The sequence below is a fragment of the Lipomyces chichibuensis genome (assembly GCF_038497645.1).
Source record: "Lipomyces chichibuensis strain CBS 12929 unplaced genomic scaffold V1513scaffold_60, whole genome shotgun sequence".
Taxonomy (NCBI): Eukaryota; Fungi; Ascomycota; class Lipomycetes; order Lipomycetales; family Lipomycetaceae; genus Lipomyces; species Lipomyces chichibuensis.
In genome coordinates this window covers 35,349-58,715 of record NW_027117512.1, presented here as the reverse complement: position 1 = coordinate 58,715, position 23,367 = coordinate 35,349, and the positions used below count along the sequence as shown (strand labels likewise).

Here is a 23,367-nt window from a genome sequence, read left to right as displayed (position 1 = left end):
GAGGGTTCATATCAATCATGTCACCAAGCTCGAGTTTCTACCTGCATTTCTGGAAGCTTATCAGGTCGCCATGACAAAGAGCAACATTCAGGGAGGCTTTCGAGGTGCAGGGCTTATGCCTTTTAACCCAGTTAACGTGCTAGCTCATCTGGATCTAGTGCCAGAACGTGCTACACCTGAACCACCGAGCCAAGCCGCCCCATGGTCTCCGAAAACACCATACACTACAGCGGATCTGCAAGCGCAAACAGTTCTGATAAAAGACCGAATAGCAAGGCACCAGAGTAGCTCACCAACCCCCATCAATCAGGCACTAGATCAACTTGCCAAGGGTGCGGAGATGGTGATGCATTCGTCTGTCCTTCTTCAAGCGGAGGTAAAAGCATTACGAACGGCGAATCAAGCCGCTAATCGGCGTCAGCAGCGCCGTCGAAAGCGATTACAGCATGGGGGAGCGCTGACAGTACAGGAGGGTCTTGATTTAATGCAGAGGACAGAGATCGATAAGCAGATACTGCCTGAACCGCGACAGAACGATCAATTAGGTGCAAGCCAAACGAAACAAAGGCGATGTGGCAATTGCGGCGAAACTGGCCATAATACTCGAACGTGTAAAAAAAATTAGAAACTATCATAGAATATTAGAATTTTAAATTAACTCCTTTCAATAAATTTTTTATGTATGTGGTGTGGTAATAATCCATGACTTTAGGTTGTGTTTTCTACAGGCGTGGCTCACTCGCTTGTGTGGCTCACTCGCATGTGTGGCTCACTCGCTTTTTTGGAACGCAATCAGTGGTCAAAAATACATATTTATAGCAAGTGACAAGTAAATCCCATATTAAAATAAAAATCACGCATAACACCAAATACCAAACCCATGAACCTTAAACATAGATATACTTGTAAGCCTATTCGACTACTAATGATGCCTCAAAATTCACATTATGCGTACATCACCAGCAATTTTATACCTGGCAGACATAAACCACAATTCATACTCATATACATTACATAAATTCAGGCAAGAGCAACTATATCACGAGGTTTCATAAATCTAAAGCATTTTAAACTCCTATCAAATGTGAAGCAGATATTACAGACAGACCTGGCCAACTTTAACTTATGCCAAGCTCGTAATATTATTCCTACCTCAAGCCTTTCCAAGTACGTTCGAGTACGCCATTTCTAAACCTAGTATTAGTATTGTGCAATATGAACAAAATAAAATTAACAGAATGCTGCTTACCAACTTTCCGAGACATAGACTGCAGAGGTATAATAATCGCCTGGTGAGTCAAACCAGGGAATCTGTCTCTATTCAATCCAATCCACTCTAATGGAGGTGTAGCCTCTCCCATATCTCGCAACTGCGGTGTGGCAATTACCGGCGGTTCGAGTGGAATATACGTGTAACTCTTGTTGAGTTCGACATCTTTGATCTTTTTCTCAAGTTCTTCACTTTCTAATAAATGTGACCCGTAGTTTGTGCCGTCGGCATTTGCTGCCTTTCGCACTTGGAAAGATCGAACATGAGTATTCCACATATCTCGAATAAAGTTGATCAAGCCAAGGTTCCATCCAACTTCCACACGGCCCTCGAAAATACTTCTGAAGATAAACTCCACAGTCGTCATCGTTCCTATAGGTTGCCAAGTTTTCATGGAAACGCTCACCGCAGGAACGCGCATAATGATCCCACCTTTAGCGTCACCAGTATGTTGAACAAACTTTTCAACGGTGACAAGATTCAAATCTTCTTGAAAACCTTTAGTGGACGACAACGCAACTAAGAACTGGCCTAACATTAATTCAAGATTGCTCCTGATCTTCGATGACTCCACGTCGATACCGAAAGTCGCGTGAGCATTCATAGCTTCAACCCTGAGCACCTCTGAATCAGACAACGCGCTAGGGAACGCATTTACTATGACTGTCTTGATCGACAGGTTCAGCTCGGTCCGAAGTCCAATTGATACCAGCCTGTCATCTCGAGCCTTTGGAGGTGCCACTTCTGATAAATTCACATTTTCGGTCAGCTTGAAAGCCTCCGAGTCTCGTAACACAGCTTGATATGCAGCGGCCCTATCCTGATCCAAGCGAGCGATCGCAGTCAAAATGGCCAAAATGTTCGATGGAGCCAATACCGTTACATAGACCTTCACAGCATTACAGTCAGCAATGCAGACCAGTCGGTCACAGATATCGGGCGCATTGCCTCTCTGGTTGAACATCGTCAAATGCATAGCATGCCCCGTTGCGATTAAGAACAAGCGATAGTCGAAATAGAGTTTTGCGTTCAACGCCTCAACTCCTGCGGAGACTTGCACTAATGGTACGCCGATGCGACCGTCATCAAGGACTTGCCAACGGATAGCAGAACGTGCTCGAATATTGTCGACCGTAAGTTCACCGCCGAGTCTTCCTTTGCACTCCGAAGAAAAGTGACACAATCCAAACGTTAAGTTCTGTTCCCAATCGGATGATTTTCGCGATGCCAACCACCCCTTGTCCAGACCAAATGCTAATTTTCCAAGTGATTGACCAAGGTCGAGGCCTCCCTTCAAGTTCGTCAACTCAAAATCAACATTCCATGGGAAAGCATTGGTCGACGCAACGCGATGATATCGCTGAACTAACAACTCCGCTCGCTGATCAGCGGTCTTCTTTGGATGTGATGTTGCCAGAGTAAGATCAGGTGACCAAATATCTTGAAAGAGCAGTAGATCGTGACTCTGCTTAATATTGAGGTCCAGCAGGACTTCGTTGACTTTTCCAACAAAAGACAAGCCAGTTTCGCGACTCAATTTTTGACTGCTTAAAGCAGCAACTGTCAGCTCCTCAATAGCAATCTGAGCACTTGATTCTCGAGAGTAAATATGCTGCAAAGACGCCCTCATGTTTAGCAATCGCATCGCACACGAGAAAAATCGAGTTGATGATGTTTTATGGAATGTGTTCAGTGTCAAGTATAGCTCGTCGACAACTGTATTTGCAGCAACTTTCGCAATCGGCTCACAACTTAAGGTAAACTCCTGACGGCCAAATCTGAGCGAGAAGTTTAACTCGATATTGCCCAAAACCTCCGACGCCGGAACTGGCGACTTTACGTCCTTCTGTAGTGCGACCACCGTCTCATCAGCAGGAGTAGGCACTTCCTTTGGCTCCCGCATAGTATCCTGTAGATATTTAACCATTTCCATTGCAACAGGCATGACCCGAGGGTCCAACTTGTTGATCGATGACTCGATCAATATCTCGCCGCAAATAGACTGCGTACGGGATGCAGATAAGTAATCCATCAGCATATGAACACCAGGAACACGAAGTGTCGCTACAGGCCCTGTCTCCTCCTGGGTCTGTTTCTGCTTTCCAAATTCTGAGTCTGGCTTGGGTGTGAAGGTCGGCGCTCGACGACCAAGTAATGGCTCTTCGGTATATTTCTCTTCGGTGTTTCCAATGAGTTCGATTGTTGCACCAGCGAAGTCGGCGCTGACATTGGCAGAGCTGAAGAAACGCTGAACAACTTTCGTCAGGACTGTAGGCGGTTCGGCCAGGTTGCCGTTGGAGGTCAATAGTTCATTGTGAGCTGCCGATCGACGCTTATAGTCGTCGATCTTGTGCAAAACTGAATTCGTCGTTTTCGATACCGACGATGTAATAGCATTTGCAACTTTGACGACTGACGGGATAACCTTAACATGAACTTCGGAGCTACTAATCGCAAGACCCAGCGCTCTATTACTTCCATCGTGCTTCAGTGACGCACGAATTGATATCTCTGGTATTACGGACGAGCTCTCGGACAATATTTTAGGACATTCCGCTGAATTCAGCTGTGGATTCATCTCTTTTGCCATCACTGCGAATCCGCAGATAGATATATTAATGAACCCCTCTCCTTTAGACGCAAATCTGATGATATCTGACTGGACAATCATATGAAAGCTTCCATTAGCGTCGTCGGCGAAGTCGTCAGCTACCCAATGAAAAGATCCATTTTGGAGCTGAACTCGTATTAGGGCTTGAAAGATTCCGTCCCACGTCTGCACCTTTGGCGGAATATCTGCTGGCATCTGTGAGTTGACATCTTTCAGCTTAGTGGTAAGATGGAATATTTCTTCTGGGAGTTCAATGTTCGTCAAGCGCTCCTCAAATTGACTTAAAATCTCCACAATCAATGTTGCACTGTAAGGCGATATCTCGAATCGGAAAGTGTCATTCTTTACTGCAACTGCATGCTTAAATAGCATTCCACCAGCCTTGTCGTCAACGATCTTGCATGACAACATCAAATTCGTATCTAAAACCTGGAAGCGCCCGCTCTTAAACTTCGTATTTACGACGGTTATTGAAATCTTGGGCAACTCGCCAAGTACAGACATTCTAGATACCAGGTTGTCTATAGAACCATCCGTTGCGGAGCTTCCTTCCACCTTGATATCGTCAATTGACATGATTATCTGTGAATCTGAGTACTCAGCCTTGATCATAACACCCTTGATATAGAGCGAACCCCGAAGTCTCAAGTTGCGCACGACAGGCACCTTAGACTGCTCTCGATAAGGCTTATGTAACTCGAGAAGATTAACTGCCGCAATCCATTCTTGTTGAGCTCGTAGCAATTCGGCTTTCGTTACATCACCAGACAGTACACTAGCCAACGTCGGAAACGAAGATGCATCGAAGTTTACAGTGTGCATATTTATGCGCACATCCACTACTCGTGTGATCTTATCGACAGTCTCTATCCTAATCAAAGTGGTCACTTTGGGGAATTTTGTGGATGTGATCATTGATTCCCGGTATTTCTTCCGCTGCCTGAATTCATGCACCTGCTCACCTGCCTCAAACGCCACGGAGCGGACGCCATTGACTATTGGAGTAGATATGATCTGGACGGCTGATCCCCGAATGATATACTTCAGCGAAGGAAGCAGGTTAAGTACAAATTGATAATTGCGAAGATCAAGCGTAATAGCGACCTTATCGGACGGTACCGGATCGGCCAACGAGACTGGTTGACTGACAACACCGCTATTTGTTTCCGGCGCGTTGACTCTTAACTTCGGAAACAGTTGAGAAAACTGCTCGACTTCGCAAGTGACAATGCTCCCTAAAATAACGGAAAGCCCAATTGAGTTCTCAATCATTTCAAATAAGAGCTCATTAACCCGAACATATGATCTTATTTCGACCGGATGAGCCAAAGTCGGCACCGATATCCAGATATCTGAGCGTTGTATCCCGAGGGTGAGCAGTCTGCGCTCTCCAGAAATGTTGGGCCCAAGCAGATCCAGCTCAAAAGCGGTAGCCCGCAACAATATTGATGAAGGAGGTGTAGTCGGAATTGCATTTGTGTAGTCACTGTTGCTGCTAAATCCCACCATGCTGGACTGTATATTGTGACCTGAAGCCTGAACTCGGAAATTTTTGCTATTGAATACCGAGATGAAAGACTTAATAGCAATAACGGAGTGACATTCAATATCCGGCTTCTCTCGAGACAGACGACTTTCATTGATCAATGCCGTTGCCATTACTGGGAGTTCTGGCTCAACAGACTCCACTGCTGTCGGCGAGCGGCCATCTAGAACACTGTTGACGTCCTGTATAAGTGAGAGAGAACTCCAATTCGTGATGATTCGAACTTCTTCACACCCAGCAGATACCTCAAAAATATTCTTCGTGTCGACGCGGTTTGTTTGCATCGCGTCACGCTGCTGCTGACCTGAAAGTACCGATGTATAGGACAAAGTTTTTGCCGGGTCCTTTGTTTGCGCTGATTTCGATGAAATGCTAAAAGTAAGGTAAGAAAGCTGTAGATAATCTTCTTGCTCCGTGCCGTTTGCGATATATATTGTAATCGTCTCGACGTCCAAGAAAAACGATATGGCAGAACAGACAGGTTCCACGATTCTACGCTCGCCATCAAATACATGGGCAAAAATGTAGCTGGTGCCGATGTCAACCATTTCCCAGCTTCTCCAATCTGACATAATACGAATCGATTTTGCTTTAGCATCAGTCGGCGGTAAAATGTCGTCGACGGATAAGTCATTCTTGAGTCCAGTGCAGATATCGGCAGGTAGCTCTCGATAGATGTGACGCAGGCGTGCCATGAGCTTCCAACTGTCATTAGCGCGAATATGCGACTTGGACGACCGGAGAACATATGCAGGCCGAGTAAGGAATGCGGGATCATGTGATATTTCATATGCATTGCTGGCTACTGCAATGAGATACACTAGATTTTTCATCCGATTCTCCTTTCTACCCGAAATCACCGCAGCCTTTTCTCTAATCGGTTTCACCTGTTCCAAGGCATTGATCAAAGAGTGAACGATCCACTTCACGTCCTGGTTTTGCACGATAAATCCCGCAGACCTGATCTTGAATGAAGCGGCAGTCTTCTCCGTCCCACGATTCCAGGCCTCGATTCTTTCTATCTGGAGCTCCAACGCTGTAGTTCGCTGTTCTGGCGGTTCGTCATTCACACGTACGAGACCCACGGTCATCTGAAAGAGATTAAAGCACACGCTCCATACTCGATGCACGGGTTTTCTGCGAATTGATTGTTCAGGGAGAGCTTTCTCACTCTCGTCCGATGCCCGTAAACTCAGAGTGACAGCTTTAATCTCAAGGTCAATATGGTCACCCATAGAAATCTTGTCAGGAACCATAGAGCAATCTGTAAGGCTGTTCTCAATGATACCATAACGTATATGAAGACCTGGAACGACTATCCGAGCGCTCGTCACGAGGGACACCTCCATTAAATTACTTTCTAGTCGCTCAAGAACATCGATTTGCAAGCCATCAAGCATCGACGATACATCCTATTGTACCGATCAGAACCCACCCTCTGAACCTAATCTGATATGGGTACTTACCGGCTGACTAAGGGAATCAAGGACGTCCACGATGGCCTCAGCGCCGAACGGTGATAAGAAACCATCGATTCCCCCTCTGAACTCAACCACGAAACTATCATATCCTGTGTTGGAGTTGTCCAACGGTCGCATACTCGTGAGATCGCTCTGAATCATGCTTTCATCCATTTCATAGATTTCTCGCTCATATCCATTTTTGACAAACTCCAGATCCTAAAAATTTGTAAACTACTTACTAAGTTCGGAAAGCAATATTACGACATACCCTAAACGCTGCTACACATGAATGAAATGGCATAAAGGTGTTGGTGAAATTTATTTTTTGCTCTGCCTCGGAATTCTTACATGTCGCATTGTAGATATCTAATCATGTCAGCTGGCTATCAGTAAATTAAAACAAAAGAAGACCCTACCTAGGTAACTTCTTCCATTGAATGACTCTCTATTAATAATATTACTTAAATCATGGTGTATAACCGAGCTAATGCGAATGTTAAAGTCACGTCCCCACGACAGTACATTGATCTTCGCTTACCTCAATGACTCTGCACTCGAACTCGCAATAGACTGTGCCCCTTTCCCCGTACTATCATTCCACGGCAGTGGAACCGACCTGTCAACCACAAGCGGTGGTGGCATTTGTGGCATCGGCAACGTAATCGGAATCTTCGCCAACTCTTTCTCGTCTAAGTCCACAGTCGTGTCGTTCTCCAGTTCTGACATCAGGAAAAAGGGAACGCGATTGAATAGGTGGTCATGTTTACGAATATGCTCTTGTTGTAACCTCAGACGCTCTTTGCCATTCTTCTTGCGGTCGAAGTTTGTGACATATAGTGACGTTGTGAGATATGCGAGCACTCGACTGGCTTCGGCATCTTGAAATCTATCGCGACAAAGAAAGCTTATTATTGGTACCTTCAGTGCAATTCGAGAGTTGTAAGTGTCCGTGCCGAGGTCATTTAAGGTCACCGAAATCTCCTCTGTGATCAGCTCCAATGTCGACTTCTCGTTGTGAATGAGCATTCGAAGACAAGGCATCTTCATACGCAATAACGTTGCGTCGTACAGTGGTGGCTCCGTAACAATCAGTGCATTCTCCTTATCCGAGAATGTAAAAAGAAATGCCGACAGCGCGTCAGTGATGCCTTCATAAAGCTTCGGTGTACCTTCAGTGAACACTATCCCTAAGTCAAAGTCCCAGTTGCAAATGTACGTAGGCTCAGATGGTGGCAACCCGAACATTCTGTGACCGAACACCGAAATACCTGTCAGAACCGGGTCAGTAAAACATGAATTTCAATTTTGTTTTGTGACACGTACCATCAATAAAAAGTTCTGGCTTAACTTTAGCGACCTCGTGCCTCTGGGCGATCAAAATCTGATCTTCTGGTAATTCCAACAAATTGCCCTGCATAGGACTGATATTCATTTGAAGATCTAGACGGCATCAGCAAAACTACTCTAGCCCGATATACATTCCGCTGGCATACCCATGTAATAGTTTGTGAATCTCAAGTCTACATCAAACAAGTCCATGTCCATTCTCAGATGTGACTTCGCCGAATATATATTTGTCGGCAGTATTAGTGTCCCGCTATTTGTCTTAAACGAAACCAAGACGTCCATAGAATTAAGAGGTCTCAGAATATCCCCACCCGATAACGGCTCTTTCTCTCCACGACTCGCAGTAGCTGCGCCATCTAAAATACTTTCCGATGAATAGCGATATGTTTTGATGCCGTTTTGTAAATAATCCGTAGCTGCTGCACTTTTTGTGAATTCGTCGAGGGTCTTGAAATGAATGTTGTCACCAAAGTAGTTTTCTCGGATTTTGATCAAATACCGTATCAAAAACCCGTACGCAATGAGCGAAATTGACCCCGTTGAAAGGTCCATAGATAACGTGTCTATCGGTAACGAGCGAGGAGATTCTGTAAATGTGTATGACCCAACGAGTTCAAAATCCTTCGCCTTGCCGAGATTTTTTGACGGCAGGAAACTCGCCTGCGTGTGCCATGGCGGAGCATGGAGTAGGAAATCGATTACTTCAGCCTATTCACCAATCAGCGTTGCCAAACGATTTTGTTCAACCCTTGCGACTCACATTCAGACGGAAGCGAACTTCATTGACAATCGGACTAATCTGATCCAACGGCACCACAATATTCGCATCCAACTTCGCACCTCCGAAGCCCAAGAAGATATTATCATCAAAGTCTGTTGGATTACTGATAATATTTGAGTCATTCACGTTCAAGTACAATGAGAAGTTCGACAGTGAAAGTTTTATTAGGAATTTCTGAGGAATAAATGAAGCGTATGTTGTGTCCGGAACAGATGAGAAATCCGATATCATATCAGTGAATATTGTAACATGTTCGCGGAGAAGAAATGCCTCGACACTTGACGCATCATTATCGAATATCCAGGTCTGAAGACCGTTCCATTGAAGCGGGCTGGTGAGATCACCTCTAATCTATGCAAGTGTAAGACAGATTTAAGTTGTACAACTACATAATCGTACCTTGTGCGACTTTGCAGACCACAAAATATCATGGTTAACGCTTGATCGCATGTCGAGGCTATTCAGATCCGCGGTCATCCAGTTCAGCCAACCATTTTTCGACGGTACAAGAGCCGACACATGCGTAACTGTAGACAGCTGTGACATCTTCAGCTCAATCCAGCCAAACGATCGCGTCAAGTTAGCTGATCCGGCTTCCTCTTTCCGCCTCTTGAACTCGGCGTCACGACTTGGTTCGCGAATGGGTACACGCAAAATGGTAGAGTCATCCATCTCGACGTAGACCTTGAACTCTGTCGCCACTCGATCCTCGCCAAGCTGGAGATTCTCACGTGGCTCGCTGTTTATCTTCGCTGCAGGGAAGAACATTGACTGCAAAATGAGGCGTTGCCGATCGGCCCATGGTCCATACTGGATTGTCGCGCCGCGAAGGTAGAGATCAATACCCCACTGCGGTGCTTGTCCCCCATTTCCGATATCCGCGCCTTCAATCTTCTCAACCGGCGTCGATATTCCCATTGGGACTTTGCCAACAACATCGTAATAATATGTCAAGCGAGCCTCATCAGCATCGAGAACAGAAGTACATTTGGCATATTCTTCAACCTGTTCGGAATCCGCCACCTGGTCCATTTCCTCGTCATCGAGATATCGGGAAAGTCCATGCCATTGCCCATTATATGCATCATCTTGTCCTGGATGACCATGGATGCCAGTTGGAAATCGGCCGTGCAGGAAGGCAAATAAGTCCACGAAACTTCGCCATTTACTGCGCTTGTAGGTTTTACTCAAATCGGTACGGTTGCTTTCTTGTTTCTCGTTGCCGCTGCCGTAGTTATTTGCGTCCGTACTCGGTCCCTGGTAGTCCATGTTTGCTCTGAATTGAATACTAGGTCTGTTGAAGTCCAAATCAAAAACCATCTTGTACTGATCCAATTCTGATCGCGAACGAGCGGCATCAACCGACGCAGCGGCAGATGCAAAATGATAGATCATGATATTTGGGGTCCGGAAATTCCCGACAACCATAGCGCCTTTGTCGCATTTAATTTCTACCGGAAAGAACTTGAGAATCATGGACCCTTTCTCTTCTGAGTTAGGCACGACATGAGGAGCGTCCTGCCGCGTCTTATTCTGACCAGGTGACGCACCCCTTGCTGTAAGTGATGATTCACTAGAAGCCGACTCTCGTTTGCGGCGATTCAAATCCAAAGGATGCACTTCCGCGCCATTATCCTCCAAGTCATAATCTCCAAGTCCATTCGCTACCTCATATTCATGTAAAGCAGCGTCATACGCCGGTGTGCGATTATACACGAACCATTCCACACCTTCCATATACAACACAAATCGCGCCGGCAGCACGCTATTCTTGTCATACAACTTATCGGAAAGCTTGAGTCCAGACTTACGAGTACGGTTCAACCAGTACCGCCAAGTAAAATGCCCCTGAACCACAAAAATTGACTCATTGCTCCCTATATACCGCACATCCTTAAAAAATATACGTCCGGCTAAAAGCGAAACTTGTATCGAGCGGATGTCTATAAACACGTGGTACCGATGCCATGTATACCATCGGAGCGAAAGTGACATGATCGCCGCGATCACGCGGTTAAAGTAGAACAACACGAAAATAGTTGCAATTCCCGTCACGATCAGTTCGACGAGGAAGACCCAGCTAAACCCGCGCGACGCGCGGAGCGAGACTGCCGCGAATGTGGAGCTCGAGTCCATTGTAAGTTGTGTTGCTGTATGTCGTCGACACTAGAATTAGCGTGTCACCAGCTCATTGCGGACATATCAGGCTATTGGCGTAACTGAAGTACAGATAGCAATCTGTATTTGTCCAGCGGATATCGATCTAGCGAACGACAATTGCGGATGACAATTGTGAGGGAGAGATCCTTGATTGTTCAGGGAGGACATGGATTCGGACAACTCATGAATGGCGCATGTGGCCGTGGCAATGCACGGCCACACATTGAGCCGCAAGCACTCATCGCGACCAAACAAATTGGGACAGAGCTGTATTAGCAGTGCCCTAGTCATGGCAACATCGTAAACACGCAGAAAAAGCTTAGTAATTTTATTCATGAGAGGAGAACTATGGTCTGCATTTACCGTTGTCTCATTATATCAGAGTAGTCTACAGCATTTGCTTTGTTGAGATCTGGCCAAATTTCAATTCGACTTATTCACCCCGTTAGCGGCATGGTTAGCCAAGATGAGTATGACTTGATCGAGCAGGTGCATAGATTCAGTTCCTCCTCCTATATTTTGCCGCTAACCCATGTATGACAGAAAGTCTTGGAGTTATATCAACCCGGAAATCCGCAGAAATTATACGGGTCAGTACCTGTTGTTGGGTTGTCCCGGATATCTAGTCTAATGGTTTGCAGAACTCAGCAAGAACTTCAAGCACTGCAGAAATCACCCGCAGGATGGAATCTCGCGAATTTAATGCTATCAAGTGCCAACCCAAGCGTTCGATTTTTTGGCGCTCTAACATATACGGTGAAGTTAAATAGCGACTGGTAGGTTGATTAATTTGAGAGGGACGACTTATGGGGTCTAACACACGTAGGCAATCCATACCACAAGAATCTGTTTCCCAATTACTTCTGCAGCTTCTCAATTGGTTCGTTGCACTTAGCCATGGGCCGCGCTTTATCACCCAGAAACTCGCTGCGACACTATTGCTTGCATTAATCAAATTTTATGAGTCGTCCGACTCGTTATGGCCGTATCCAGTTCAGGATGTTGTAATATCTGTGGCGAGAAATACCCCGATAGTCGGCACCAGAGAATCGATGGACGACGAGGCATTTCAGAACATAGTGCAGAGGTTGGATGCTAATGATCTTAGCATCGTGTTGCTTTTTTGTACGACATTCGCAGAAGAAATTTCTCGGGCAGATGTACCACGTCAGAGTCGGTACGCAAGTTGTTCTATTCTGACCTGTCATTTTGTTAATGTACTCACAGGCCAGCGCTGTATAAACTCCTTCTGGACAGCACACCCCACACACTTGCAGTTATCAAACCTATCCTGACAACTCCTCCATCATCGATAACGTCGCCCGACTCGTTTCATCTAGTTCTTGTGTCCGTGCTGAAGTCATTCCGTGCGTGGACTATTTCATGCGTCTCGGCCGACGCGAACGCGCCGGTCGTTTCCACTCTCGCATCATTTCTTCCTTCGGTTATCGAGTTTTTGCAAATTGAATCCGATAAGGCGGTATATGCGACGGTCGTTGACGTTCTAATTGACTTTATGGAATGGGCAGATAAATTAGTAACATCAGAATCTATGAAGATTTTAATCGCTCTCTTCTCCAGCCCATATGCTGCTTCCAAAATCGAGAAAATAGTGGCAACCACGGAAGACAACCACGAGGACATCACGGAAGCATTTTTGAACTCCTTTATATCTTTTGGCGAATTAGTTGCCAAGGATATTGCCGCGAATCTAGGACGACCAGAATACAGACGGATAGTCGATCTTACAGCGGAATTGCTCAGGATTCCGGGGTTCCCGATTGCGGACGAGAGCGTCAGTAATCGCACGCTTGAGTTTTGGGATTTGTTTGTCGAATCGATATTATACGACGATGACGGAGCATTACTTGCTAGTGCGAAGGACGTGCGGTTTTCCGATGCACAGAGTATAATGATGCACGTGATCGCGTTACTCTGGTCCAAGCTGCGACTGCCTGACAGCAGTATTGCCGTGCGATGGACACAAGACTCGCGCGACGGTTTTTTTGCGTTTCGGAAGGATGTCGCCGATTTAATCGAGAGCTCGTATCAACTGGTGCAAACCCGATTGTACTCGGTCCTGGTCCAATTTGTGATAGACTCGATGTCGGTGACGCCGATCGATTGGCCAGGGGTCGAAGCATCGCTCTATGCGCTCAACGCAATCACGCAATCACTGACATCCGACCCACCTGAATTCGAGCTTTTGCAAACGCTGCTTGATTCCCGCTTAGTCTCAGTCTTGCCTTCGTCCCCGCTTCTCCGTGCGCGACAGACCTCACTCTCATTAATCGCGTCAGCTATACCGTACTTCCAAACTGACGCCGGCAAGAAATACATTCCGGTTGTCGTGCCGTATCTCTTCCAATGTCTCGCAAGTCCATCGCTAGCGCTCCACGCGTCACGTTCGATATTCCAATTATGCTCTGAGTGCGCGACGGCGTTGAGGGACGACGTGCCTGGATTTCTGAGTATTTACCGAGATATGCTCACCCACGGTGGTGCGATTGATGCGATCGCGAAGGAGCGTATTGCCGGTGCTATTGCGGAAGTGTTGCAGCAAGGTGTGGACGACTTGACATTACGCACGGTGTATCTGAGCGATTTGGTGGACATGTTAGGCGGGTATGCAGAGGAGGCTGTCAGACTTGCGAATGACCCTACCGCTGTGTCTAGTGTTCGGGATATTGCAGCGTCAGCGTTGAAATCGCTTGCGATGGTAGGCAAGGCTTGTCGGGGTGTCGAAGACATTGACAGCGCGAGCACTTCGTCTGTCCTAGACAATCATTGGAATGCAAACGGTGCATCGGGCCGGCTTGTGAAGGACAAGATCTTTAAAATAGTCGGCGCGATGAGCCACTTTCCTGCATTTGCAGGAGACATCACGATCCGACAAAATGCCACTGGAGTTTTGAAGGTTGGTTTATCCGAATCGCTACCGGGCCCATTTACGTGGGCGCCGGATGCGATATTGGGATATATCCGGAATGAAATAGTGGGTGTTGGGAAACTGGACACGTTGCAGCCCGTGCTTACGCTCGCTGCGAGTTTAGTGGCCGCGTATTCTAGCTCCGGAACACCAGACATCACCGATTTGTGCATACAGCTACTGGAGGTGTTATACACCGGCTCGCTAGTCCCCAATAACGCTGTTACATCAAATTCGGATCCGGACGTGAACCAAGGAATGCTCGAAATTCTCAGTAAATTCCTCCAACGATATGTCGACGTCATCCTCGCGAGTCCCTATTTCGAACCATTAATTTTGCAATTCGGCGTCGCGATGGTGACAGCGAAAGAACCACTCGTAGTCAAATCCGCTGTCAAGTTCTGGACCGACCTGTTGAACTTGTCGCCGGATAGCCAATCCCCCGCCATCGCCCACGCCATAAAACAAGTCATCGACATAGCTGGACCACTCTTAATGTCCGCGGTGGGGTCCGCCATATCAGGTGCCGCGCCACGCAGTCTTGTAACCGAATACGCCAAACTTATCAAAGCGTTTTTCAGAACAAACACTGGACATGCACAACAATGGTTAGCAGCGGCATTTCAGATTGAATCTTGTACGGCGGACAAGGCGATGGCGAGACATACTTTTGTGGAGAAGATCGCGAGGTTGAGAGGTCGTCCCCCTACGGAGACCATTGTCAAAGATTTCTGGATTGCGGAACGAGGGCAAACGATTGATTATGTATAATCATATTGTATATAGAATTAAATAATTGTACAGCGGCGTCTTGCTAAAATTGACCTGAACTTTTCAAAACAGTTGTTATACGACTAACTATGTGCTTGGCATTACATAATATGCTCATGGGGTTAGGGATGGACTCGGATCAATTGATTCGACAATGTTTCGTTGTTTTTATATTTAAAATGGGGACAATTAAAGCTGCAATGATTCAATATAAATATATTATATATGACAAAGAGATAAGGCTATACAGTTCGCCAAAAATAGCAATAAATCAATATACGATGATACTAATACATACAACAAAATAACGAAATGATACCTATGTGAGGATAACGATACATAAAACACGTAAACGATATTTCAAACGCAATGACCTTTGTAAACCCAATGAATAACTCTACATCAATCCCAGATACATGAATGCTTGATATCGAAGTTAGGAGACCCCATCGAGGGATTCGAGAGTGGTAGTTGGCCCGCAAGCTACCAGGTGATGCCGCATCAGATGCAAGCTTAGGCGACGAGGGCGCACAATGCAGCCCCGACGCCACTCCCGTCCTTGGCGATGCCAATACGGATCTTGCTCTCATCCTCGCCCATAACGGCTTTCAAAGCCACACGCATTAAGTCCTCATAGCCTGGGTAAAACTCAAACACTGAGCCGTCCACACCGATGTCAACGACAGGGTTGGATTGACAGGCCCTAAGGTGCACTAGAATGCCGCCGATCACGGCACCAGCGAGGAGGGCGGATCGTTTACCGATGCCCTCAACTATAAGCTTGACAGCCTGGCGCTCAAGCAGAGTGGTCGGGAGGCCGAGATCCATCTCGACAATGGACTTCACAGCAACTAGATCGGGAGTGCTATCAGCTTCGACACGAGACAGAATAGAAGTATCGAGGGACCATGCAGTGGTGAGGGGAGTGGATGACCTTGGGAACAAATAGCCCTTCTCGTGCAGTTCGAGAAGAACGCGGCGGAGAATCTCGCCGAGGAACATTCCAGATACTCGCTTTTCAAACATCTGGTAGCCTGGGTTAGGCGTCTCGAGATCAACCGCATCATCCCAAGATGTACGTGGCAGTATTTTCATGTCGTTGTCGAAGGAGCCCCACTCAGTGTTGATAACCATAATGGACTTGTCCGCCAGAGCGGCTGCGGAATTGTCTAATTTGTCGACAGCTGCGAGAGACTCGACGTAGGCGCCATTTGTACCTGTTCCCAAAATAACACCAAGTTTTGTGACTGACCCGCGCGGAGAGGAGTATGAGCGCGACATGAGGGTGCCGACCGTGTCATTGACAAGTGCAGCGACATGGACAGGGAGATTTAAGAGATCGAGTTCATGTTGGAGAAGCAGGCATACGTCCATGCCGACAGCATCAGCGACATCGAAGCCTTTTGTCCACCGAATGAGCGTGCCTCTGTTAATAGCGGTCTGGTTGACAGGAAAAGAGAAGGTGAAGCCGAGCTTATAGATGTGCTCGTTTGCAGGATGGCCGCGCTCTTCGTTAAATTTCTCGTCAAGATGGGTCTTAATGAACTCGTCGACTTTTTTCGCAAGAAAGGAGAAGAGCTCTTTTGCCGTGCCGACCATGAGGTTTCGCGGGATGACGCTCTTTGTCTGGAGCAGATCGAAAGTGCCGTCACCATTGAGGTGGATTGAACAGACACGGAAGTTTGTGCCGCCGAGATCGACGGCGAGGAAAGTACCCTTCTCAGTACCATTAGGCACGCCGGTTACTGGATGTGTTAGAAGCGAAAAGACTGGATGAATGCATGAGCAGCATACCGTAGCTGGGGATCATGGCCATAGGCATGCCGCCGGACTTGAGACCGAGGTCTGGGAGATAGTTAGCGGACGCTTGCTAACATCGGAAAAGCAGGCATGTCCTTACCAGTAAGGCGAATGAACTCCTCCGAGATGGCGACGAGCTGGTCGTTGGAGATATCGAACTGCTTTGAGATGGAGATAGCCTCCTCCAGGAGCGAAGACGTGGCCATGGTGGTGGATTTGTCGAGAGCGAGTGGAGAATAGTAAGTGAATCTGAGTAGTCTTTGCGTACAGCCTGGGGGAAGAGCGACACAGTCTGAAAGAGTGACGATGTGGGAGACGTCGTGAGCGTGCAAATGTATGTCTAGCTAGGGTTAGGGTACTTATGCAAAATGACCCCCTGAAGATCGTCTCTGTTTGCTAGCCCAATAATTGACACTCGGCCGCCTCGGCGCCAATGGGAACTCGCCTGCTGCGAGCAGAGCGCGTCGACTGTCCAAAGTGCGAGTAATTGTACTACGGGGGACAGGAGTGACGTCGTCGGTAGTCGACGTCGATGCTTTCGTTACTCTCGTGGACCTGGACAAGCCCATGGGGAATTGGACCTAACCTGTGGAGAGTGCGCCATGGCAACTCAGCCAATGAGATCATGTTGCACTGCGGCTTTTTGAGTTCTCTCGAGCAGTAGACAGACCAGTTTGCGTTACAGCAGACAATAACAAAAATATTATTGCAAGCAGCTCAAGAAGTTGTTGTTGTCTTGCGCCCGCTGTCGGAGCTAAAGTACCTGGAGATCTCGTCTCGCTCAATCTTCGGGGCGCGCGGACCACCGACAATAGTGCTAGTCCTAATGTGGCCTGGACACTGTCCATATTCAGCCTAGCTTTGTCTTAATTCCCTCGCCGGCCGCTCGGCTGCCGAGTTTATAGAGTTTTTCCGGACCGCTTTTTGTAACCTAAATCGAATTCATGGGCCGATTCTGGGGGCCCCGGAAATCGCGCCTAATAAAATTAGTGTTGTGTTTGGATTCCCAATTATTTTCCACTTGTTATTTTCCACTTAATTTGAAGTAACGTAATCCATAAGCGAGCTGCGCACTTTCACGGAAATTGACACAGTCCAATTTTAAACACTTGATTCTCCCACAAACAAAATGGAATTAACTTCAAAGGAAGCCAGATTGAATATTGCCATCCAGGCAATTGACCGAGACCCAAATCTTAGTAAAAGACGTGCCGTAGCGATCTACTCTGTTAGCGAATCTACTCTAAGGTTGCGTTTGAAGGGCACGCCATCACGACACGATATCCCGGCCAATTCGCGAAAGCTTACAAACTTAGAGGAAGCTACCATTGTCCGATATATAATCGACCTAGATTCGCGATCATTTCCTCCTAGACTGTCTAGTGTTGAAGGTTAATCCAAACGCGACGTCACTTATTTTTAAAAAAATTAAGCAGAAATAATTGCCCATACAAAAAAAAAAATAAGCAGCTCAGACCTACTTATTTTTCTACTTTAAAATTTTCCCCCCTCTACAACGTACTTTCAACCAATTCCGCGCCTCTCAAATGGATAGCGACAGCGACAGCGAGATCATCCGTGACGCAAAGGTACTCTCTGCCCTATGCGGAGTAATGGCACTACGCCCTGAAAAAACCCGTCCCTACTCTAATCTGCACGCTGGTCAAGAATATGTCGACGACCTCCTTCACTCACTGCGGGAACGAAAGACGTATATACCATGTCCTTCGTATGACACTTGCCGACATTCTATGCTATGCGGGACCGGTGCCTAGAGCATACACAACTCCGTAGCTCTAAAACACAGAGGCTATCTATTGAAGAGTAGCTCGTCATGTTCCTTTAGACCATGAATGATATCCGGGGACTCTACCACGCTTCTGTCTAGTTTTACTAACGATAAATACCAGAGGGCATAAGAATAATGTTCTACACTTCCGTGACGTTCCCCGAGAGACACTTGATGGTGCCCAAGCTACGGGACAAAGGGCATTATCAGTATATTCGAATAGCCCGGCTACACCACAGATTGACCCCGCCCCGAGACGCAGGGTTATTCCTCGCAATCTCGGTCAAAGTCATCTGATCGCAACTGGTCGGGCAATGAGGATGAAAACAAAAGGTCATCCAAATAACCGAAGGTTGATATCGCGCAAGCTGTTTCCAGTGCGGTCGAAGAACTGTGCCGCTTTCGTGAGGCAAAGCAGTTTCAAAAGACGGTGCAGGAAACAGCAATTGATATCTTGTATAGGGACTATGAGACTAGGCTCGATACGAATGCTTTTGTTGAAGCGATCAATGTGCTCGAGTCTGAAAGCAAAGCCCGTATATTTACGGGGCTTAAAGCAGACGCGAAGCGAGATCGGTGGCTCGAGGTAGCCATTTGTACCGAGATATTTCCGCAGAGTCAGGCTGAAAGACCCGCTGCGTATCTTGTCAATAGTCCGTTGTGCCTTGTGCTCGAGTCTTTCTATCTGCGGGAGAATCAGGACAAAGAATAAACCGTGGGAAACCGCTTGTCTACCAGACCTGCCATTTATGAAGATATCTTAGAGTGCACTCTACTAGGGGGTCTGGGCTGTTGTTGGGTAAAGATTCGCTGTAACAGCAACGACATGGCCTTGGTCTTGACCGTCTCTGACAGCCTTCGAACAAAGCCATCTTCTCTACTTTGCGTCTTAACCGGCCTCGACTGGGATCGTCACTGACCATTTTCAGATGGAAGGGGTTGTAAACCCCTGCCATCTTGGATCAAACTGTAATCAATCTGATATATGAAAAGTGCGAAAATCATAAGTTGCGACCTACGCTGAGGTTTCGGCATGCTCCCGAAATTCGCCCGATGCTTCCAACGATCTCCTGAGCGAAAAATCGCCATAAAATCCAGTGTGATTCTTCGCTCAGAGGCTCCTCCAGATTATTGATAACCTTCTCGCCAAGAAGGTCATCGAGTGTCGCTGGCGCAACGTAGATCAAAGGAGTTGGGTCAGTCAGGCCTAGCAATTGTGCCCTGGCAAATGTGGCTTTCTCCTTCCCGTAAAAGCTTCAGCTATGCGGAAGCTCTTGTCGGGTACATGTTGGACAAGGTCCATTCGAAACACGATCAATCGCTCAAGGCGTTGCGACAAATGGTAGCAAACTTCGAGCTTGATATTTGCAATCCAGTTTATGGATGCCCAGGATATAGCTTGAGTCAGTCAGCCCCTTCCGATGCGGCCAGACGTAGTTTCCAAGGAAGCTGTGAACTTAGAAGATCCAACGCTATCCTTAGGGGTTCATCTGTGCACGGCGTGAGATCTTGATCTTCACTACGAGAGCTGATACCACGTTGGAACATGTCTTTTTGTTCATCAACGGCAAAACATGATCGAGCTCGTGATTTCAATCGAATGACTGTAAGTCAAGGGTCAGAATCGGCCAAATCGATATACTAATAGCACGTTGAACCTAATCTTTAAGCACAACGCAATGTATACTTACACATATAAATTTCCATGAATTTTGACAGCGGATCTCCGCCAACTTCTAAGAACGCTGTGACTGAGGCAACAAATTCAGTATATTAGTTGCCCAAGCGAGTCAATCACCAACTGAAGCTGATATTTTACCACAAAACTCTAATACTATCATATCTATCACACAGTTTGGTAATACGACGGCTCTTAGAAATATCGGTGCGGCTAAATCTAAACTCTATCTGCAATGCGTTTTACCCTCAACTGCGAGTCATCGACTCGGAATGTGACCGAAATATGTTAAAAGTTATAGTTAGTTGACGTTCATACCATCATAACCCAAGGACATTTTATGAAATTACACTCATTCTGCTCTAACACAAACATTTGTCCCACTGATCCCACTATTATACAGTGACTTTTCTGATAGAGACTTCGAATATTTTGTGCACCTCAAAACTATCTTCGAAATGGTGCAACGGACTCTCGAACGCACAATACGGTCCTTACTCGACACGGACCTATACAAACTGACGATGCAAGCTGCCGTGCTGGACCACTACCCCGATACTTGTGAGTTTCCTGGCCATTCAATATTACTGGATGTAACTAAATCAGCGGTTTATTATAGTGGTCTCATATAGTTTCAAGAACCGGACGCCCGAGATGAAATTGAATCAAGCCGCGTTCGATTGGCTAACGGAGCAAATAAATCGTATGCAATATGCCTACAGAAGCATGTGATACGTCGCTAAACTAACTATCAATAAGTTCTTGGGAGTCTGTCATTTTCGCGCGAAGAAATAAATTACTTGCGTTCAACAGTCAAGCAACTACCTGAACGTTATCTGGCGTTCCTCGAAACACTCAAGCTATCCCCAGAAGAGCAGGTCAAGCTAGAATACAACCCCGCGACTCAAGACGTCAGGGCAAAAATTGAAGGACTATGGGTTGAAACTATTTTATACGAAATCCCGATACTCGCGCTGGTATCTGAGGCTTACTTCAAGTTTGTTGAGACAGATTGGGATTACACCGGCCAGGAAGAGCGCGCAGAGGCGAAAGCCTTAGAACTTCTCGAATTTGGCTGTGCTTTTTCCGAATTCGGTACGCGTCGACGCAGGTCGTTTAAGGCTCAGGAGCTCGTCATGCGCGGTTTAGTCGCCGGAGACGTCAAGTACCAATCCAGTCCAGCCGCAAAATTCGGGTCGGGCCTCCGAGGAACCTCGAACGTGTATTTTGCCCGGAAATTCGGGATTCCGCCAATCGGCACTGTCGCGCACGAGTGGATGATGGGCATCGCTGCCGTCTCGCAAGATTATAAGAATGCGAATGTCCAGGCGATGGAGAAATGGCGTGCGACCATGGGTGATGCCAACGTCGGCGTGGCCTTGACGGACACCTTTGGCACTGATGCGTTCTTGAAGGGTTTTACCCCCAAACTTGCGAATATCTATGCTGGTGTGCGGCAAGATTCGGGAGATCCGCTGGTGTTTTTGGATAAGATTGCCAAATTTTATGATGAGCATGGCATCGACAAGTCCAAAAAGGTCGTTGTTTTCAGCGATAGCTTAGATGTTGAGGCATGCAAGAAGTACAAGGTAGCAACAGAAAAAGCTGGCATGCTCTGTTCATTCGGCGTCGGAACATTTTTCACCAGTAAGATATCCCGTCTCGGGAGTATTGGGGCAATAATTCTAACATTCTTTAGACGACTTCCACTCTGCCACGCCACCACATAGAAAATCGACTCCATTAAATATCGTTATCAAGCTCTCATCGGCTAACGGAAAGCCAGCAATAAAAATCAGCGACAATCTGGGTAAGAATACCGGCGACAACGCTACTGTGGAAAAAGTCAAGCTTGAGCTAGGATATATTGAGCGCGCGTGGGTAGGCGGCGACGAAGAAAAGCGATGGAATGAGTCGGATGAGACGGCTAGCGAGCTGTCAAGTTAAATTTTGGTGTATAATTAGATATTGTTTGAATTTGACGTACATAGCATGATGGCCAAAGACATTATATACCATATATATTACAATATATCCGATGTATTTACAGGTACTATTTGAAAACATAGACACAATAGTTAGTAGCCCATGCACTTTCTAAAGATATTCCTAATTGTCAGCCGATCCTGGGGATCAACTTTCGCAACTTTAACTTCTTCCTTGTTGATCGATATCAGATCCTTGTGGTCATCAAGATACTTCTTGACATGGCTGTACCTGCTCTCAATAAGGTCCTTCACAAACGGTGACGCGTATCTCGGCAGCGTCTCCACAAGAGAATGCGCCAGCAGCAAAAAATCTGCCGACCTTGGTTTCTCTCCAAACAAATACAACCCTTCACTCTCGCTCAACGCACTCTCAATCGACGGCAACACCTCACACGCAAAATTCAGCATTCTCAGCACACCGCTAAACTCTGAGGCACCGCCTGCCGTCGTATTAATCTTATCCACCAGCGTCTTGGGAACGGTGTCGTGGACGTCGGAATACCTGATCGCTTGTTTTTTGAAGAAAAAAATCCCCGGAACACTATTCTCCTTTGCGAGACTCGAATCAGTGTTTGCTAGGTCGATGTCGTGGATATGTACTACATGCTGTTTCGCCGCCGTGAAAAGTAGCGTGGGGGCAACGTATTGCAATGGTAACGGGATCAATTGGACTAGTCCCGGCCGGAAGATCTCTTGAAAGTGAAGAACGTGGAGACGTTGTATGTATAGTGATAGAATCGTAAAATTGTCGGAAATGAAGGTCAAGAGAGCCGTGTTCTGTGCTTTCTGGGTTGGGGAGAGATCACTGTCTGGATCGTGGCCTTGAGATTTGAAGAATCTCAAAACGTCGAAAATCCCGGACGCTACTACGTTTCCATTAACGCGCACCGCTGGAAGTCTGTCTTTGATTGAGCAATTAGCATATTTGTCCAATAATACATGACGCGGAGCGAGCATACAATCATCTGAGAGTAACGGATTAGAGCTTGGAACTATGACGTAGTCTGACACAGAAGCTGTTTCTTTTAAGTACAACATTGCAGCTAAGCAGTCGGGATCGAACGACGGAAGGCAGCCTATTGGGCCCCATACGTGTAATTCAAACGCCATTGCACATTGACTGTGTATCGTTGTAGTCGTTGCTGTTGTCAATGGCGTCGCTGCAGTAAATGTTCAGCAACAAATTAGACTCGGGTCGATGAACTCAATAATCGTGGACGACCAGCTCATCGAT

The 23,367-nt window shown here is 46.7% G+C and overlaps 6 protein-coding genes across 6 annotated transcripts; 3 read left to right on the top strand and 3 right to left on the bottom strand.

The window, feature by feature from the left end:
- Positions 1-792: 792 nt before the first annotated feature.
- On the bottom strand, positions 793-11,342 carry V1513DRAFT_467019 (uncharacterized protein). Its single transcript, XM_066900095.1, has 10 exons — positions 9,418-11,342; positions 8,998-9,369; positions 8,384-8,945; positions 8,214-8,330; positions 7,429-8,158; positions 7,307-7,374; positions 7,159-7,256; positions 6,894-7,106; positions 1,250-6,839; positions 793-1,188 (listed from the first exon to the last, which is right to left on the bottom strand). The coding sequence occupies exons 1-10, from the start codon at positions 11,152-11,154 to the stop codon at positions 1,154-1,156; spliced, it is 9,522 nt and encodes a 3,173-aa protein (XP_066750837.1). The 5' UTR covers positions 11,155-11,342; the 3' UTR covers positions 793-1,153.
- A 118-nt stretch (positions 11,343-11,460) lies between these two features.
- On the top strand, positions 11,461-14,947 carry V1513DRAFT_453605 (armadillo-type protein). The gene is made up of 4 exons (XM_066899267.1): positions 11,461-11,768; positions 11,820-11,954; positions 12,005-12,355; positions 12,406-14,947. The coding sequence occupies exons 2-4, from the start codon at positions 11,881-11,883 to the stop codon at positions 14,876-14,878; spliced, it is 2,898 nt and encodes a 965-aa protein (XP_066750836.1). The 5' UTR covers positions 11,461-11,768; positions 11,820-11,880; the 3' UTR covers positions 14,879-14,947.
- A 187-nt stretch (positions 14,948-15,134) lies between these two features.
- On the bottom strand, positions 15,135-17,092 carry V1513DRAFT_281939 (hexokinase-domain-containing protein). The gene is made up of 3 exons (XM_066894580.1): positions 16,779-17,092; positions 16,673-16,723; positions 15,135-16,623 (listed from the first exon to the last, which is right to left on the bottom strand). The coding sequence occupies exons 1-3, from the start codon at positions 16,882-16,884 to the stop codon at positions 15,392-15,394; spliced, it is 1,389 nt and encodes a 462-aa protein (XP_066750835.1). The 5' UTR covers positions 16,885-17,092; the 3' UTR covers positions 15,135-15,391.
- Positions 17,093-18,225: 1,133 nt separating this feature from the next.
- Positions 18,226-19,559, top strand: V1513DRAFT_475143 (uncharacterized protein; the record flags this gene model as incomplete). Its single annotated transcript, XM_066900197.1, has 3 exons — positions 18,226-18,389; positions 18,589-18,773; positions 18,836-19,559. The coding sequence occupies 3 exons, from the start codon at positions 18,226-18,228 to the stop codon at positions 19,177-19,179; spliced, it is 693 nt and encodes a 230-aa protein (XP_066750834.1). The 3' UTR covers positions 19,180-19,559.
- Positions 19,560-20,391: 832 nt separating this feature from the next.
- Positions 20,392-22,198, top strand: V1513DRAFT_453593 (Quinolinate phosphoribosyl transferase). The gene is made up of 4 exons (XM_066899266.1): positions 20,392-20,706; positions 20,765-20,848; positions 20,905-21,792; positions 21,845-22,198. Exons 1-4 carry the CDS (start codon positions 20,604-20,606, stop codon positions 22,090-22,092), a joined length of 1,323 nt encoding a protein of 440 aa, XP_066750833.1. The 5' UTR covers positions 20,392-20,603; the 3' UTR covers positions 22,093-22,198.
- On the bottom strand, positions 21,987-23,304 carry V1513DRAFT_453590 (uncharacterized protein). The gene is made up of 2 exons (XM_066899265.1): positions 23,093-23,304; positions 21,987-23,035 (listed from the first exon to the last, which is right to left on the bottom strand). Exons 1-2 carry the CDS (start codon positions 23,241-23,243, stop codon positions 22,224-22,226), a joined length of 963 nt encoding a protein of 320 aa, XP_066750832.1. The 5' UTR covers positions 23,244-23,304; the 3' UTR covers positions 21,987-22,223.
- Between the last annotated feature and the right edge of the window lie 63 nt (positions 23,305-23,367).